This window comes from Caretta caretta, chromosome 6, assembly GCF_965140235.1.
Source record: "Caretta caretta isolate rCarCar2 chromosome 6, rCarCar1.hap1, whole genome shotgun sequence".
NCBI classification, from domain to species: domain Eukaryota; kingdom Metazoa; phylum Chordata; order Testudines; family Cheloniidae; genus Caretta; species Caretta caretta.
In genome coordinates this window covers 74,856,568-74,875,611 of record NC_134211.1, presented here as the reverse complement: position 1 = coordinate 74,875,611, position 19,044 = coordinate 74,856,568, and the positions used below count along the sequence as shown (strand labels likewise).

The 19,044-nt window shown below is 42.5% G+C and overlaps 1 protein-coding gene across 4 annotated transcripts in view; it reads right to left on the bottom strand.

Annotated features, from left to right (window-relative positions):
* Positions 1–19,044, bottom strand: part of RASGRP1 (RAS guanyl releasing protein 1) — an 83,401-nt gene that overhangs the window by 15,807 nt on the left and 48,550 nt on the right. For 3 of the 4 annotated variants that reach the window (XM_048855827.2, XM_075129728.1, XM_075129727.1), the window contains 7 exons: positions 14,853–14,933; positions 12,915–13,019; positions 10,447–10,556; positions 9,378–9,522; positions 8,634–8,670; positions 7,804–7,950; positions 1,852–2,225 (listed from right to left, as the gene is read on the bottom strand). In XM_048855827.2, coding sequence (XP_048711784.1) covers positions 1,852–2,225; positions 7,804–7,950; positions 8,634–8,670; positions 9,378–9,522; positions 10,447–10,556; positions 12,915–13,019; positions 14,853–14,933 — 999 coding nt within the window. Of the gene's footprint in view, position 1; positions 900–1,851; positions 2,226–7,803; positions 7,951–8,633; positions 8,671–9,377; positions 9,523–10,446; positions 10,557–12,914; positions 13,020–14,852; positions 14,934–19,044 lie in introns of those variants that run through there. The other variant, XM_075129729.1, reaches the window with a different exon arrangement.

The window sequence follows — 19,044 nt, the reverse complement described above, 5'->3', positions numbered from 1 at the left end:
AGTAGAACTTGAGCGCTGAGGGTTTGGAGTCTATCATAGAGGTGGTAAGGCACAAACATCTAAGAACATTCCCTGGGACAAAAGGGGACTGGAAAGCTGCCAAATGGGCAGAAAAACTATTAACTAATAATCTAAATCTATACATACAATTAATAACAAAAAAACTATTGGACTAGTTGCAAGTGAAAGGAGGATGCCACAGTTTCCACCTTACTGCCCATACAGAGTTTTTGTGGCCATTTACGCCTTGGGATTGTGGGGAGCACAAGCACGTACTGGGCACAGGTGTGATCCCAGTGGACACTGCTTACCAGAAAGTTTGAAACTCATGTTCATGGAACACATGTGCACCAATAACAGCGGGAGCCACACGGGCCAGGATTTGAAGAACCGTTTCTTACTGTGTGTTTTGTACAGTGCTTAGAACAATGCCCCAATCTAGGTTCGGGCTTCTAGGTAGTTATTTTACAATGGTTAACATTGTATATAGATTTTACAGTTCCTCATTGCTGATTGTCTGGTTTGTCCATTTTACTCTGCTGAATGCCTTTCATTTCTATAAAGTTCTATTTCTCTCTCTATCATTAGTTCTCATCTGTCTCTCTTCTGGTTTTATTCTCAGCTGCTATCTGTGCCCTCCCGTATCATGAATTCCATGCTATTCTTTTCTCTTATTTACATTTCTTTGGGATATTTTTTTCTTATTTTTACCCTCACAATCATGTGCTTGTCTTTCCCTTTCAGCTTTCTTATTTCTATTACCCTTCTTGTTTTCTCCATAGCTGAGTAGCCCACACATTCAATGTCTTTCTTTCTGTATATTCACTTCAGTTTCATTGGTTCCAGCCTCTTGTTCTCCAGTGTCATTTCTCTTTCTCTGCTTGACCACTCAGACTTTTCTAGGTGTTAAATGCGAAAAACTGTTAATGCAACTTCTACACAGTAAAAATCACAAAGTCAGGAAAGTGTAATATTTCACCAGCAAAGTGAACTTGGCCACATTACCCTTCCAATCAATTTTATGATGTGTACATATTACAACATAAACTGTTATACATTTGCCTGTTCTTTTAAATAGAAATGGAACTAGAAATGCTAAATTCTGTTCTGCAGAGTTAAGGTTATTTATGGAAGCTTTAGCTTCCATATTTCTTGAGTTTTTATGATTAACTGTATCACCTTGAAGTTGCATTCAGAGTTTTTTTGGGGAGGCTTTGATGTCCTATGGATTTTTTAAAGAAATGCAAAAAAAATAAAAACTATAATATTTAATGATCCCAATTAAATTTTGAAGTTCACATCTTTTTCATGGTAAAGTCTGGCTTTATTAGTGCTACTATTTAGCTAGAGAGTTTTTGGCACGGCAGGGTTAACCTGGCATCAGCATAGTGGCTTACAGTTTAATGGCAACATCTTCACTGTGGAAACTAATTTGCAAACTATTGCCCAGTCTGGCGTGTCCCTAAAATTGATGACTAGATTTATGGAGTAAAATCCTGGCTCTAGTGACTTCAATGAGAATAGGATTTCACCTATGGATGTAAAGGCCGTAAGGGATCATTGTGATCATTTAGTCTGACCTCCTGCATAAGAAAGGCCTAATAATTTCTGCATCAAGCTCAATAGCTTATGCTTGAATTAGAGCATAACTTTTAGAAATACATCCAATCTTGATTTAACGTTTTCAAGGGATGGAGACTCTACAAATATCCCTTATTAATTGTTCCAGTAGTTCGTTATCCTGGCAGCGCAAAAGGCCCTTGAAGTGACAGTGGATTGTTAAATTAACTTAAAGGCCTCTTTACTGTGCCACTGTAGTGTAAAGGAGAATATGATCCATTGGGTAAGTACCTGCTCCAGTTCCTGGTACGAGGGTTTATAGATGCGAAGCTCGTCCTTCCGTTTCTGACTTGAGTCTTTGTTTTCCCATTTTACATAAGCCTTTTTGCGGCTTAGAACTGGGCTTGGGCATGGAGATGGTGTTGCAGGCTGTAGATAAATATTTTCAGATGGTATCCCATGCTCCTTCTCCATCTGCCTGTTGGGTACATCGCTAGTTGCCAGTGTTGGCTCAGTCTGTGTGCTCTTGTCAAGAACAGCTGGCTTCACTCTCACTGAGATTTTTTGGGACGAGACGCCCATAAGCATAATTGTTCGGTCCTTCCTCTCTTCATTGTGTTCAGCCACTTCTCCATTAGGAAATGTAAACGGTCCTTCCTCCTGCCCTACAGAACAGAAACAACGAACTGAGTTAATTGGAGACCTACACTGGGAAGGAAGATATATAGCCACAGTCATTCAGTGTGCCTTTTTAAAACAATGTACTATGCAATATTTAAGCTGAAAGGGTGTTTATATTCACATCTCTCTGAATTTGGTCTAGTAGCAGAGGCACTGAAACATTCCCCTCCGATTCACAATCCCATAAAATCCCTGCAGCAACTGCAAAATTACTTACATGGGAAAGAATTAGGAAAGTATTACTGTAAATGTAGCTGTCTTTAAGATGATGTAGCATCATAGAAGTGTAAAACTGAAAGGGACGTCAGTAGGTCATCTAGTCCTGTCCCCTGCACTCAAGGCAGGACTAAGTAATAATTAGACCATTCCTGACAGTGTGTTTGTCTAACCTGTTCTTAAAAACCTCCTGTGATGGAGATTCCATAACCTCCCTAGGCAGTTTATTCCAGTGCTTAACCATCCTGACAGTTAGGAAGTTTCTCCTAATGTCCAGCCTAAACTGCCCTTGCTGCAATTTAAGCCCATTGCTTCTTGTCCTATCCTCAGCAGTTAAGAACAATTTTCTCCCTCCTCCTTGCAACAACCTTTTATGTACTATGAATGAAAATGAAATAATACACACTAGAGAACTTCCTCCTAATAATTCCTGCAGCAGATCTTTTAGAAAACCATCCAATCTTGATTTTAAAATTACCACTGATGGAGAATGGTAAATTGTTCCAATGGTTCATTACCCTCACTGTTAAAAAAGTACACCTTACTTTCCCGTCTGAATTAGTCTAGCTTCAACTGCCAGCCATTCAATCATGTTATACCTCTTGTCTGCTTGATTGAAGAGCCCGTTATTAAATATTTGTTCCCCATGTAGGTACTTAAAGAACGTAATCGAATTAGCCTTCTCTTTGTAAGCTAAGTAGATTGAGCTCTTTGCATCTGCCACTGCAAGGATGTTTTCTAATCTTTTAATCATTCTCTGGGCTGTTCTCTGAACCCTCTCCAATTTATCAACATCCCTCTTGAATTGTGGACTCCAGAACTGGACACAGTATTCCAGCAGTGGTCAGACCAGTGCCAAATACAAAGTAAAACAACCTCTCTACACCTGTACATACCCTTCCTTTCCCCATGGCCTTGGGGAAAAAATCAGTCTTTGTGTTAACTTACCCCTCTAAAACTGGTACAATGAAATACTTCATTTTGCAGTGTCTTTCATGTAAGTGATCCCAGAATGGTTTGCAGAGTTAAACAACAGTAACAAAATGAAAGCAACAAATGAAAGCAGAGGGAGTGAGAAATGCTGATCATTAATATTGTTGTGATATCTATGTACTAATTATATGTAAAAAATTATGTCTCTATACTGAAACTATGTCCTTTTGGTTTGTATCAAGGTGTTATTCCCCAGTAGAAGTGAAGAACTGGTTTTGCCAAACAAAGGCATGTATGTTCACGAGTCTGCCTAGGTTAATATGTAGATTAAGCACTGTAAGCCAAACACAAGGGGAGCTATATTTGCATTTCAAATCAGCAGAAGGATCTGAAGACAACTTGGAGGCATCACAATGGGGGGGGGGGGTGAAGGGGCAATCCTGACTGAGGGATCAAAACAATGAGTTTGGCTTTTTGCTTCTCCTTTTATTTCTCATTTTGGTATCCCCTTACTGAGGAAACCCCTTGAAGGGTGTTGCGATCATTGTAAAAACTTGGGTCCTGGTTTTGACTGAAAACCAGCAGCTCTTTCATAACTGAATCCTTGGGAGAAGATCTACTTTATAAAACAGGAAAGGTAACTATTAATAAGTGTAGACCTTGGATTGCATTTTATGTTTTGTTTTATATGTGTAATCAGTTCTGTTTCCACTCATTATCCTGTATCAATATCTCTAAAATCATAATCTTTGATAATAAGCATAGAAATAGATTACACTGCTGTTGTGTTATAAAAGGATCACATCCTGAGATGTACCAGCCAAGCTGTTTGTACATTTTGCTTTGGGGACCGCTTACCTGATAATTATTGTGAGTGTCCAGTGAGAGGGACTGGACACTGCAGGGAGCACTCGGGGGTTAGCCCTAGCTGGCACAGAGAAGGCGAGCTCTGTGGAGGCTGGGAAATCCATGATTGTGGGACCAGAAGCTGTTGCTTTCAGGTAGGGTTGCCAACTTTCTTACTGAACAAAACAAAATCCCTGGCCCTGCTCCTTCTCTAAGGCCCCGCCCCACTAACTCCATCCCCCTCCCTCTGTCACTCGCTGTCCCCCACCCTCACTCGCTCATTTTCACTGGGCTGGAGAGGGTCCCTTTTCGACCACGTGTTTGGTTGAAAACTGGATACCTGGCAATCCTAGTTTCAGGAAGCTGACCCACAACAGACATGGACAAGACTGCTTCACAGTAAGGGCAGGTAGTGGCAAGGTGCCTCACAACCCTGCGAACCCCTGGGGTGCCACAAGAAGCAGAGTGGAAAAGAGAGGTCTTCCCGTGAGATTTGAAAAGGGTTGAAGAGCTGATCAGGTGAGAGATACAGGGGAGCCAGTCCAGATGGCAGAACTTCAGAGAAAACTTTCTCTTCAGGAGTGGCGCATGAATGGGATGTGAGAAGATGAGGCTGTGACTAGATGTGTGAACGGACAGGGGAAAAGAAAGGGAAAGAGGCAAGTCTGACTGTAGTAACTATGTGGGGCAAGCACTTGAGGTGAGAAATGGAGACAATTTGAGAACTTTTAAATGAACGGGGGAGTCAGTGAAGCTAATGAAGGATGCAGCTGTGGCTCTTTGTACCTGGGGCAAGATGGATGGCCATATCTGCATGTGTTACAGCCCTGCATGTTCTGGAGGCTGGAGAGAGATGGGCCTAAGGGAGACCATAGAGCAGGTCAGTGAGAGCAGCCTGATAGCTTCCACGGCCAGAAGGGGCCCCTGTGATAATCTAGCCTGCCCTCCTTTATCACACAGGCCATAGAACTTCCCAAAAATAATTCCTAGTGCATATTGTTTAGAAAAACCTCCAGCCTTTTGTCATAAATATAAAGGGAAGGGTAAACCCCTTTAAAATCCCTCCTGGCCAGAGGAAAACTCCTCTCACCTGTAAAGGGTTAAGAAGCTAAAGGTAACCTCACTGGCACCTGACCAAAATGACCAATGAGGAGACACGATACTTTCAAAAGCTGGGAGGAGGGAGAGAAACAAAGGGTCTGTCTGGCTGTCTATATGCTGCTTTTGTCAGGGATAGACCAGGAATGGAGTCTTAGAACTTTTAGTAAGTAATCTAGCTAGGTATGCGTTAGATTATGATTTCTTTAAATGGCTGAGAAAAGAATTGTGCTGAATAGAATAACTATTTCTGTCAGTGTATCTCTTTTGTAACTTAAGGTTTTGCCTAGAGGGATTCTCTGTGTTTTGAATCTAATTACCTTGTAAGGTATCTACCATCCTGATTTTACAGAGGGGATTTCTTTACTTCTATTTACTCCTATTTCTATTAAAAAAGTCTTCTTGTAAGAAAACTGAATGCTTTTTCATTGTTCTCAGATCCAAGGGTTTGGGTCTGTGGTCATCTATGCAAATTGGTGAGGCTTTTTATCCAACATTTCCCAGGGAAGGGGGGGTGCAAGTGTTGGGAGGATTGTTCATTGTTCTTAAGATCCAAGGGTCTGGGTCTGTAGTCACCTAGGCAAATTGGTGAGGCTTTTTACCAAACCTTGTCCAGGAAGTGGGGTGCAAGTTTTGGGAAGTATCTGGGGGGAAAGACGTTTCCAAACAGCTCTTCCCCAGTAACCAGTATTTGTTTGGTGGTGGTAGCGGCCAATCCAAGGACAAAGGGTGGAATATTTTGTACCTTGGGGAAGTTTTGACCTAAGCTGGTAAAGATAAGCTTAGGAGGTTTTCATGCAGGTCCCCACATCTGTATCCTAGCGTTCAGAGTGGGGGAGGAACGTTGACACCTTTGTTTAAAGATTGCTAGCCATGGCAAATCCACCATGACCCTCAGTAAACTGTTCCAATGGTTAATTACCATCACTGTGAAACGTTTATATCTTTATATGGAGGCATGGGTGAGAACTCCCCCATCAGAGCAGTTGAGGCAGTGGTGTGCATGGGCAATGCCGGCGGTGTGGTTACAGGCAGATTTACAGACACAGGCGATGCGCAAAGAGCAGGAGAGCTCAAAGATGATGAGAGCGAATACCTTGGGGAAATCTGAGTCAAAAAAGAAACACTTCTTCTTTTGGATGCTTAACTTATTAAATCTGAGATTAAGCCATGTTTCCTGGATTGAAATAGGCAGGAAAGCATGGGCAGTTAATAAAGATCTGTACAACTGAGTATTAATGTAAGAGGGTTAGTGAAGGTTAAGGTGACCAAGAGGGAGTTTGAAATCACCTAGGGAAATGAAGAAAAGAATGTAATTATGGCTTTTAATTTTCTTGGTGCACTGATATGTACATGAGTTGATTTTAGAAACCCAGAAGCAAAACTTGAATTTAACTCTGAGCCACTTATTTAATATTGCAATTGCTTCCTGCCAAGTGGTAGAAACTAGAGCACACTGCAATCTGCTTGTCACAAGGTGGCACAATTAGTTAACACATCAGCCTTTCACTTCTAGATAGCTGGGCTCAGATCCTCTGAGTCACAGCTCAGAAAAGTTGGACAGCGTCTTGGCTCAGCTCTTGTGGGAATTTGTGCACGTCCTACAATTTCACACAACTGGAGGTCTCTGCTCAGGAAATGACCAGGCCTGAAATAATTAGCAATATTGTGAGCAGGAGAGGGATAGTGGTGGGTGCACCCAGACTTAGGTTTACTTATGTCTGGCTCTAGCCCCAGTCCAGACTTATACGGTGACCCCTCTGATACTAGTCAATATGTTGTTGTTAATGAATTCTAGTGTTTATTAACTAATGCTATTCAATCATGGGAGGCGGGTATAAGCCTTCCCTGGCACAGCTCCCTGCTCTGCCCCTTCCCCGAGACCCCCGCCACTGCCTGGTGAGTCTCTCCTCTCCTTACCCCTGCACAGGTCCCCACTGCTTGCCATGTCCCTACTCTCCTCCCCCCAAGTCCTCTCCTCCACCCCCCTCTTCCCTGCAAGGCTGCCTGCACAGCCGCTGCGTCGCAACTCTCCTCCACCTCCTCCCCGCAAGACCCGGCCACCTGCCGCTCGCCACATCCCTCCTCACCCCCCCTCCCCCCACCTGCAGGACCAGGGACATGGAGGAGAGGAGGGATGCAGAGAGCTTGAGTCGTGGGGGCATCAGGGAAGAGGGGGTGGAGAAGAGGAGGGATGTGGAGATCTTGAGTGGCGGGGGCTTCGGTGGGGAGGGGTAAGGGTAGGAGAAATTTGGCAGATGCTGGGGCCCTCACAAGGGAGGGGGCCTGGGCAGAGCAGGGGGGAGCGTGGGCAGGGCTGCAGGTGGAAGATGCGGAACAGGGAGCTAGCCTCTCCTAGGGGAAGCTTCACATACCACCCAGGTATTCAATTAATCAACATGTTGGGGGAGGGGATAAAGGAGGGGTCCTATATGTCACTTTGATCTTAGATATCTGAACCTTCCTCACCATGGAATTGCTCTTTGACTCCTACAGGGCAGAGGCTAGAAGCGAGGGCTGAGGTCGGGCTGTTATCAGCAGTCATGCTTTTGGATCTTTTCTTGCACTCAAATACAACCAGGTCTTTGCATTGCTTGTGACAGTTCATTCCACAGTCTGTAAACAAGTAAAACAAGGTTTGCAGCATTTAGTGGTTTTGCTGCAGCATCTGAGATCCGTTCCCACACTGTATTACCTCCCCAGGAAACTGCAGAGGCCTTCTTACATGTTCTGTAAGGCATGGTATGAAACCACAAATGGATGGTAAATATACTCAACTGCATCCCTGTGCAATGTACCATTCAAACCCACTTTTATACTGAAGATATCCCACTAGCAAAAAACTCAGCCAAGCAGAACACATTAGAGTGGTACTGGCCCAGGTGGCTACTTAATATTGCATGGTCACATTGTCTTCTCCCATGCAAAAGCCTGCAGGAGCGTATTCAGAGGAAGGAAAACCCTGCAAGATTTCCATTGTGGAACTCCCCAAATAGTTCTGTTGGGAGCTGGGGTTTGCTTCGCTAGGAGTGTCCATTACAGATCCTGTAGGGATTTGCGGAGCACTAGGGCCATCCATTGTGAGGTCCTATGACTTCAAACTGGCTGAGGGCCACCTGCCCCTCTTCCAGATCTCAGGCCATGGCTTCCTCTGTCAGTAGACGCTCTTTAGGTGGGGGGGATTGAAGTGAGGCTATGGAAAAGATAATGTATCCTCAGGCTATACAACCTTATCATTAATTTCGCAGGGCACCTTTATAACTATGCATTCAGTCAACAGAAGAGGAAGTAGTAATTACCTTTGCATCTATATCCTTGTTTAATAACTCCCCAGAGCTGGAATTCAGGCACAAAGGAAAAAAAGGCATATTTGTGTTAAGATATTTCATTGAATTTTGGCATGTCGGATGGCTCTCTCCAGGCACAAGAATGTGACAAAAGCCCACCCCTTTGTTTTGAAGCCTGATACTTTTTCTTGCCAGTCAATCATGTCTGCCGATCTGAAAAGGGGTCCCACAATTGGAGTAGCAGGGGTGTCACAAGTCATGTCTATTGTGCTTGCGTAAAGCCTAGTCTCCGGCTTGTGACACGCCTTCAGGAGCCATCACTAATGCATATCAGACATCACCCCATAACAGCATGATGCTGATCCCAGGAATCAGTCATCAGGGAGCAGCATAGTCAGCTTGCCCCGTCTTCCTTTGCTAAACAGGAAGCAGGCCCAGCTTCGCTCAGTGCTGGGCCAGTCCCAACAAACTCTGGGGGAGGGAGGCGCTAGGCTTTGAACCTTTTGCCTGACATTGATGCAGCTTGAAACAAGACTGCCTTGGCAGCCAGAAGAACACGAGGGAGAAGGAGCAACGTTAGAGAAGCAAAAACACCACCAAGGAGGGAAAAGGCTCCATTGAAACATGGTCAGTAACATTTAACATGTAAATTGTCCTAAGATTTCAATATTAAATGATAAATGTTTGCTTACTAGACAGAAGAAACATTGTTATGCTAATAGATGTTAATGTAATGTACTTAAAAAATAAGCTTACAAATCCAGCACAGTTGTCACAGAACGTAGGCTTTAGGTAAGTGGTCTCTTGGAAGTTGTGAGCAAAGCCAAGACCTAATTTAGAATAGATCGAGCTAGCCCTCATAAAGTAAGCTGTTATTTCATCCCTGCTAATCAGACCTTCCCTGCAAATAAACGAGAGAGATGGTTAATAGGGGCTCTGCTTTCCAGTAGCACAAGGAGAGTTAACTACATCTCCCCTCCCCCCCCAACAGCCGTAGATGTCAGAATTATTCAATAATCTGGCCATGGGTTCTACAGAAACTCATTTATGAATTAAAATGCAGTTTATACAACTAAACAAAATAGCTTCTTGTGAAGTGCAACCTCACAACACCTTCAGAACACTGTTCACAATTATCAAAACAAAGCAAAAAAAATGAAGCAAGGGAATAATTCCTTCCAACAGGAATTCACACTGTTCTTTACCATCTCTAATGTGGTGTTAGAAATGTGGTTTCCTCATAGGAGGAGGAAAGAGATACCACGCGTTTCTGACAGAGTCAAATTTTAATTTTCTCTGCTTTCTAATTTTAATCCTTGGCAGGCCAGAGAAACTCCAAATGACCACAGCTGCATTTTTCTATATTTTTGAGGAACATTTTTTGGCTAACACACAAATCTGTTGTCATTTGATCAAAACACAGGTTTCACTGGTCTGTGCCAAACATATTTTATTTCTCTATATGGTCTTTAACAACGACAACAACAAAAGCCTGTTCTGAGACACAGTTTTACCTTAGAAAAATGTTCAATACAGTTAATGTTATTGAATATAATTCAATAAAAGATTCTTTAAGATATTACACTTCAATTTTCTTCAATCGGTCTAAGCAGAGTATTGGAGTCTCACAACAGACAACGGTTTGATTTTGCTGCAGGGGGGTGAGGTCATTTGCAACTAACTCAGAAGGTGCTTTTGTGAGTTACGTTTCCACTTTCATTTTGGGAGAGAGGAAGGTGATTTTAACATCTCTTATGACAACAACTATCTGTTAAGAAGCTCACATGCAGAAACAGATGTAAAAATGAGGTTCACAGACACACACCTGTCCTTGTCCATGACACAAAATGAGAATGGAAAGCTGGCTGCAATCTTTTCAAATTCTTCCTGAGAAATGTATCCATCCTGATCATGGTCATAATTTTTGAAGACAGACTGGATAAGATAATAATAGAGGAAATTATAATGAAGTCGCATAACTTACTTATCACCTTTTTTGGGGAAAAAATTAAGTTCAAAATATATTAGCATCCCAGACAAAAACATGTATTGCTTCTGAGTCATTCAGTGTAAAATAAACTTTAATGGTTTTCTTTAAAACAGTGCAAGGACCTTTCTTGCTGCCTGCCCTGCTTAAGTCTATAGAACCATCGTACATTCTGGATTGATGTCAAAACCCAAAGGTAAATTCTAAACAACATGGACCAAATTCTGTACTGCTCCATAGTGTGTGCAATCCCACTGCCTGGATATGGTGGTACTTCCCTTCCACAAATCCCTTTGTTTTTCACACTCAGCCCCTTTCTCCCCTCTCTAAGCCACTATGGCCAGGTCCACACACAAAGGTTGCACCACTGTAGCCCTCTTTATTAAAGTGGTGCAACTCCCAGAGCTAGATCTCTGTAGTTAAACCAAAATAGTTGCTCAGCCTATTTTATCAGGGCAGCTCTACATTGGAGGGAGTGTTAAATCAATGGAGTAACACCGTAGACAGTTTCATTAATATAGCGTCATCAATTCAAGTAATTCTCCCACTTCTAGCCTACACTGCAGCAGTGACTGATGCACTGAGGGGTGGTGACTTTTCTGCACTCCCTATCTAGTCATCAGCTTGTCCCAAAGTCACTCTGACTTTAAGATGTTTTACAAACTCCCAAGAGCCCCATTTGCAAGCCACTAGAACGCCAAACCTTTCAGAGCATTCCTGGGTTCACCAAAGGGGCTATATTGCCTAGCACATTTGCCTAGACCTGAAGTTAAGAGAATTGACTTCCTTGCTGTCTGGGGCAAGAAGCATGTGTAAACAGAGCTCAGAAACTCTCACCCAAAACAAGGTCATCTGCCAGTACCTGTGATACAAGAGGGCAGCTCTGAGCTCAGGAGCTTCCTTCTGATTCTTAGTGCCTGCTGCCTTTGTTATTTGAAACCAGGCAGAAACAGCTAGGGGGGAGGGCAGAAGTGTCCTTCCCTTCTCTATATCTCCATAGCTCCTCTACACAAACTACTGGCCATTTCCCCTGCTTTCTCTGCTTGGTGTTTTCTGCCTTCTCCCACACAACATCACCTGCCACCCTCTCAGTTTGGGCTGCCAGGCCCCCACTGCCTCTGTCTCCTAGTTCCCTCCTTTAAAATGTTCACTATAATCCCTTCCATGCCAACAAGGCTGTGCGACCCCAGTGATGTCTGCACCTGTGCAAGTGCAATGGTGTGAATGCACTCAATCAAAATACTTGGATCAATATAACTACTCCAATATAACTAGCACCTGCGCAACTTGAATGTGTAGACAAGCCAAAAGTTACCTTCTCTCTTGTAGGCCCCCAACTCAGCAAAGTACTTACGCACATGCTTAACTCTGAGATCATGGGCAGCCCAGCGACATCAGTGGGACTGCCCACATACTTAAGTGCCTGGCTGAATTAAGGCCATTTCTGCAACCCTTGCGCCCATTGAATAACACCACCGACATTCATGTGACTGCTTGGATCTATTAAGTATAAGGGTTGCAGAATCTGGTCCTAACTCTTAACTTTGAAAAGTTCCTCTAGCTCATGACAAATTCTTTTTATCAAGCAATTTGTGAAAACACATGTGAAACACTGGCAGGGACTTTGGGTCATGAATCCTGGTCTATAGGGCTCTTTGGAGTTATCTGGTTCCACCCTGCACTTCAGAGCCCTACTAACTCTTGTCAGAATCGAAGCTGAACACAGCCAGAGGGCCCCAGTCCTGGAAGCTTGATTGGTTCAAAGTCCTATTTAAACCCAGCACAGGAACAGGAAGATGTCTATACAACTGGGATCCATCTTGCTATGGACTGTGTGCTTCTGCTCCCCTGGCTTGACTTTCTGGTATCCTGACCTGGCCCAGCTCTGGTTCCTGATCTCTGGTTTGGCTCTCAAGCTTGTCTCCTGACCCTGCCTGCCTCCTGACATTTGACTCTTGGTTCACCCTCTGACTTTCTGGTATATAACCTGGCCTGATTCTTGCTTTGACCACTCAGTCAGACAGCCCATACCCCAGTCGAGACAAACACTCTGTATCAAAATAAACTTTAGCAAACAATGAGTGTGTGTTGCAGTTTAAGCAGCAGTGCAGTTAGTTGATACCCCTGATGGGACGACAGCTACTATAACGAAATTGTGCTTTCAAAAAATGCAATGGTTTTAACATGGTTTGCAAATAGACTCAGCACAGGTTTGAAGATGTCTGGTTTTCAGTATGCAGCTTCTCATTACATATCTTATCATATACAGGAGGTAATCAAACATACATGGTAAAATGGCCACTTACATCAACCATTCTCTGAACGTGCTTGCTGATTGTCTTTGGATCAGGTTTTGGAGCTATGCCTGAGGCCCAGTCTGCAACTACCGGTGGTTTGGAAGGTGTCAAAGGCTAAAATGAACATTATAGAAACTTATTACCATCTCATCAAGTATTTTCAATAACCAAGTTCTTTCCTTTGTCTAACAGAAGAATAAGAATGGCTAGCCAGGTGTAGATCAGTGGCCCAGTTGGTCCAGTATCCTGTCTCTGACAGTGGTCAGAGGGGAATGTCTTCACTGAGCTATCCACAGTGGTACTTAGGTCTTTTCCCTAAGTTATTACAGTTAATTCAGAGCCCAATAAGGTAGGTGAGTAGTTCTGCCAAGGTGCAGTTCTTTGCTGTTTCTTCCCAACACAAACGAATCCACCACCATGGCTGTCTGTTCATCCATCCTTATTGGCTACCGCTGCAATTCCTTACATGATTTTTCAGTCTTGATTAGTCTAAAAAATTGTGTCATCTGCAAATTTTGCTACTTCATTTTTCACCCCCTGCTCCAGCTCAGTGAGTATATATTGCACAACACCTGTCTTAGTATGGAGCCTGTGCCATCCTGTTAAACTACTGACCATTTAACTCTTCTTTTCTATCCGAGTTTCTGCTTCCTGACAATACTATGATCCCACCCCATGACTATTTAATTTACTTACTAGCCTTTTGTGAAGGACTTTGTCAAAGGCGTTTTGAACTGTCAATTAGTGAGGCACAATTTTCCTTTATAACAGATGGTTAGTCTCTATGATATCATGAACACTTTTAATTTTTATTGTTTCTGCCTATTTACCAAGAACAGCAGTAATTTCCCCATGGCTACTACATTCAGTCCTATGCATTTTGATTAACAGTAGATCAGTTTCATGCAATGTAAGGGTGACCTTAAAAGCCCCTCAATGCATAATGGCAAAGAGATCACTGTCATATATAAGCAACTGCTATCAGGCCTGACAGACTCACTAAACCTAACACATTGCTGTCATGGTACTTATCTGTAAAGAATGTTGTGTAAGGTGTCAGTTGAAAAAACTTATATCACGCTGGTCATCACAATCACTGTGTGATGTATGTGTGGGTAACCATTACACAGTTGAGTATATACTGAAAATATGTTCAAACCAGGCAGGGCTGATAAGCAAGGTTTTCCTAGACAATGGAATGTTGATTTATCTGTCTGCCTAGGTCTCAGATGTCAGTCGAGCCTAGTAAAAGCCAAAAACAAAGCAAGCACATTAAGTCAATAGGAAAAGCAAAGGGAAGGCTCTTCCAGGGGGTTGGGCACTGGGGTGCACCAAGTGTTACCTGCTAGGCAAAGTAAGGGCTGGCAGAGTCCTAAGGCATTTGTTTGGCTGGCTAACCAACTGGGGTGGCAGGGTGTTGTCAGTTGGTTTAGCATCTGCAAATCTCTCTTTTGTAAAGGCAGAGGGCTAACAAGGTGACTGACAGTTCTGGATGCCTTGAGAGAGTGTCACAGTAAGCAGCTTTCTTTTCCGTGTTTATTAAAAAAATTGAAAAATAAAAATATAAAAATGCCTTGGGGTAGATTACTGGAATTGTTAGAGGCCTGTTGCTTTAGAGGAATTAGAGTTCGCTATCAATGGGGCAACTCATGGGCCTGATGTCTCCACTCATGCTGATATAAATCAGGAGTAACTCCATATATTTCAAATACATCATTTGAAATAAATGGAGTTACACTGGTATCATAAGAGTGAGAGGAGACGCAAGCCTGTATACAGAGTTGTTATTACTATTCTGGTTCACTAACATGCTGTTGTTCGTAACAACAATATACCACAAACACATCAGTGTCTTTAATGAGCCGTAGGCTAAACCCAAGTGTCTACCAAGGATGAAATGTATATTGCTGTTAAATCATTTTGTTAAGGTTCTGGAAAGGCTCTTACTGCAGCTCGGTTGGTTCTTGGCTCTCGTGCATATGATAGTTCATATATTTCATCTTCAGTATAGTAAAGATCAAGTGACAGCTGAAAATAAACATAGAACTGGATTAGTCTCTAAGCAGTTGCTGTTATTCCGTGGATTTACTTGTTTCTAGTGCACCTACACCTTGCTGGTGAATTAACTGTTAATTAAGGCTGTGCTACAAAACCATACATTTGGGGGAACATGCATTTAAAGTCTAGGTGCTGACAGCAATTTGAAATGGGCACATTTCCAAATGCAAATCTGTTGTTCCCATTGCCTAAGAAATGAACGCAAGTACAATCGGATATTGGCAGTGTGAGTTAATAAGTGACCCGATAACAGTCTGTTGTCCCCATGACATTACAATGGGGGTTCTATCACATCCACGAGAGATGTCTGCTTGTCTGCACTTATAATTCAAATTCTATTTTGGTAGATTTGTCTTTAATAGCTACCCAAGAAGTTTAGGGCAAAATTAGGTTTCTGTGCAACAAAATTATTTTTCAATATTTTAATTATTTAGAATTAATTTCATAAAGATTTTATTCAAGCATGATCCACACAAATGTAACTGTAAAGAAAGAAGTAGTCTAACTAGCCTCTCTGAATTGACATGGCTCCTATAGAGTTCAGTGACACCTTCTCCCTCCTCCCCCAACTCCCACAAAAAGAGAAAAGTTATCTAAGCCGTACAGGTCATTTTTAGCACTATTGCAATATCCACAAATTCAAGGAAGGCATTCCCAAGAACTATTGAGTTTCTTGCTGAGTTGGTTATTTGTGGATGTGGTATGGTATCTCTTTTGGTTTCCATAGGCTCAGCAGAGTCTGGGAAGCCATTTTTAATTGAAAAAAGAAAAGGAGTACTTGTGGCACCTTAGAGACTAACAAATTTATTTGAGCATAAGCTTTCGTGAGCTACAGCTCACTTCATCAGATGCATTCTGTAGCTCACGAAAGCTTATGCTCAAATAAATTTGTTAGTCTCTAAGGTGCCACAAGTCCTCCTGTTCTTTTTGTGAATACAGACTAACACGGCTGCTACTCTGAAACCCATTTTTAACTGGTTTCTCAGAGGGAGAGGCTGTGCTCTCTACCTATGAGTGGCCTGTTAAGAAAGTCAGAAGAATACCTAACCCCTCTCGATAAGTCTGTATCCAGCAGGCAGTCGCTTAGAACATTTTACACTATTATAATTCAAACAGTTATGCAGAAGTGCTGCTATTGCTTGATACGTCTCATATGCGACTGCATTTTTGCAAGGAAAATAAGTGGTTTCCACTCCACTGTAGGCTCACCATATGGAGTTCCTGTGGTTATTATTGCCCAGACACTGCAGTATTTGTTTAGCTATACCTGAGATTTGAGTCTCACGTTATTACACTACCTTTTACAAGGAAATAATCTCTTTGGAAAGACCAAAATTCTGTTGTCGCATCGCACAAAGGCCAAGTGTCAGTTCTGTGTATTTCTGGAAGAGTCCTCCACTCCCAAAGGCCGCTAAACCCAACCCTCTGGAATTCCCTCAATTTTTACTTTCTGGGAACTGTTTTATGGGATAGATTCATCTAATGTAAGTTTCACCAACAGATATTTCTGAGCAAGTGTAGAGGGCCAGGAGCAGTAGTGGTGGCGATAAGGCTATTGTAGGGTGAGGATTCACTCTTGTGAGATGGTCTTTATCCAAGAACAACGATCCTGAGACTTGTAGTCCAGTGATCATGGGAACTGTAAGCTGCTAACAAAGCATGTTTGGTATAAAAGGTCTTTCCTCAGTATGGGAGAGATCAGAGAGATGGTAGCTACTTCTGTGAGCCTCTCTGTCCAGGAGGAGACTAGATGAGGGTAGGGGTGCTGATCTTGTCAAAGAGAAAGGGGCTTAAGGAAGAAGACTGGAGAGCAGCTGAGCAAAGGACCATTTGGCAGGGCTACAGGAAGACTGAGCAAGCCCCTCCAATAGAGGGAAGAAAAGTGTCCACTCAGACCCTGATGAAGAAGCTGTAGCCTAGTGTCTGGGTTTTTCCTCCTTTTTGACTATTTTTGTGGACCCTGGAAGGGGGTAATTTTTTGGGTCACGTGCGGGGCTAACCCAACCAACCAACAGGGGACACTGGGATGCAGACTAAATCTGATAATGGTGGAAGTTGAACTGCACTATCATAGCCCTCAAACAGCATCAGCAAGGGTCCATCACTGGACATGGAGAACCCGACACAGGAACTGAAGGAAGTGGCACATAGCTTCATTGCTATTACTCTTCACCTCAGTTTATGCTGCTGTCAGCCTGAAATCTGCTGTTTCAACATCTTGAATTCATCAAACCCAGCTGGGATCATAAACAGTGGGTAAGTACATGCCAGAGCCAGAAGATGGAGTTGCTTATTCATAGTGAGAATCCTGGTGCTACCACCATTAATTTTAGAAGGAGGCTGTTATTGCACCTGAATGAGATAGAATTTTTTTTAAAAAAAGCTTGCCTACACCCCCTTTTGCCTCGGTTTCTGCAGATATTCCAGCAAATAAGCTTAGTGACAGGAAGTTCTTGCAAATAACTGATTCTCAGCTGGTATTACATAATTTTCACAGGAAGTGAATTTGGAACTCTTGCATACAAATTCACGCTATAAAGCTGATTCTAGGAGTTATGCTTATGTAAGCGACAAAGGAATGTGTGTACAGGTCCCCCTCTGTAACCAATCGAGAGCTTCAGCAGCTCATGCCCTTAGCTCTAGAGGTCCCCAGTTCAATTCCCGCTGTACCAGCCAAGATGGTGTCTCTCATACTTGTATAAGCAGGGCCCAGAAATATAGCATGTGACATGTCCAAACAAAACTGAACAAGGCTGCTCAAGTTTCTGATTTCAAATATATGCAAAAAACCACTTGAACAACCTACAGATCAAGAATTATTACTGCAGTAGTTGTAGTGATAATTTCAAATAACCTATAAATCTTAAACTGGTTTCTGGCAATTCAAAACAACAAGCTAATTTTGTCAAATAATATTTTCATTATGAATTAGTCACTCCTCCCTGCAATTACCACCACCTCTTCAAACTGGCATGTCTGCTGATGCAAAAGCAGGTGACTAAAGGCAATGGGAAGGAGTAGGATGGAGGCCGATGTGAGCCTGGGGAAGGAATAGGCTAACCCCAGGCCCTGCAATGCTGGAGAGAAGCTACTATTGTCAGGTCTTCTTACAACAAACCCAGAGTAATGTACATCTGATACAGACAGTCATAAAACACCACCATTTTCAAGGCTTTGCACTGAAATTGTGAATGACTGCAGTTGTATACGTAAAATTATTTTTGCTAAAATGTTATGGAAAATAAGAAAGTTTAGGGACATAAAAATCACTTTAAACAAGGTATTAAAAGCTTTTTTATTTTTATTTTTTTGGAGGGGTGGGGCTGGGGGAAATTCAGTACGTAGCAAGGCTCTGTAGGAAAACCTGACGGACTATGGTCCTGATTCAGTAACACAGGTGTTTTACTTCGAGCACATGGTAGTCTCAGTGGTAGAGCTACTCATGTGCATAAAGTTAAGTACGTATTTAATTGCTTTGCTGAAACAGGGTTTGTAAGCTGAAAGCAAAACTGGGCCATCTTGTTCAATTGCAACCTGCTAAAAATAAACAGCACAATTTGGGAAAAGTAAGTACATATCAAAAATTCTTCATAGTTTGATAATACTCTAGGAGCAACTAGAATCATAGACTCGTAGGACTGAAAGGGACCTCGAGAGATCATCTAGTCCAGTCCCCTGCACTCATGGCAGAACTAAGTATTATTTAGACCATCCTCTAACCTGCTAACTTGCTCTTAAAGATGTCCAATGATGGAGAACCTTCCTAGGCAAATTATTCCAGTGCTTAACCACCCTGACAGTCAGGAAGCTTTTCCTAATGTCCAACCTAAACCGCCCTTGCAGAAATTTAAGCCCATTGCTTCTTGTCCTATCCTCAGAGGTTAAGGAGAACAATTTTTCTCTGTCCTCCTTGTAACAACCTTTTATGTATTTGAAAACTGTTATCATGTACCTCCCTCAATCTTCTCTTCTCCAACTAAACAAACCCAACTTTTAAAATCTTCCCACATAGGTCATGTTTTCTAGACCTTTACTCTTTTTTGACTAAAACAATGATATTGAGACACACCCCCAACTCTAA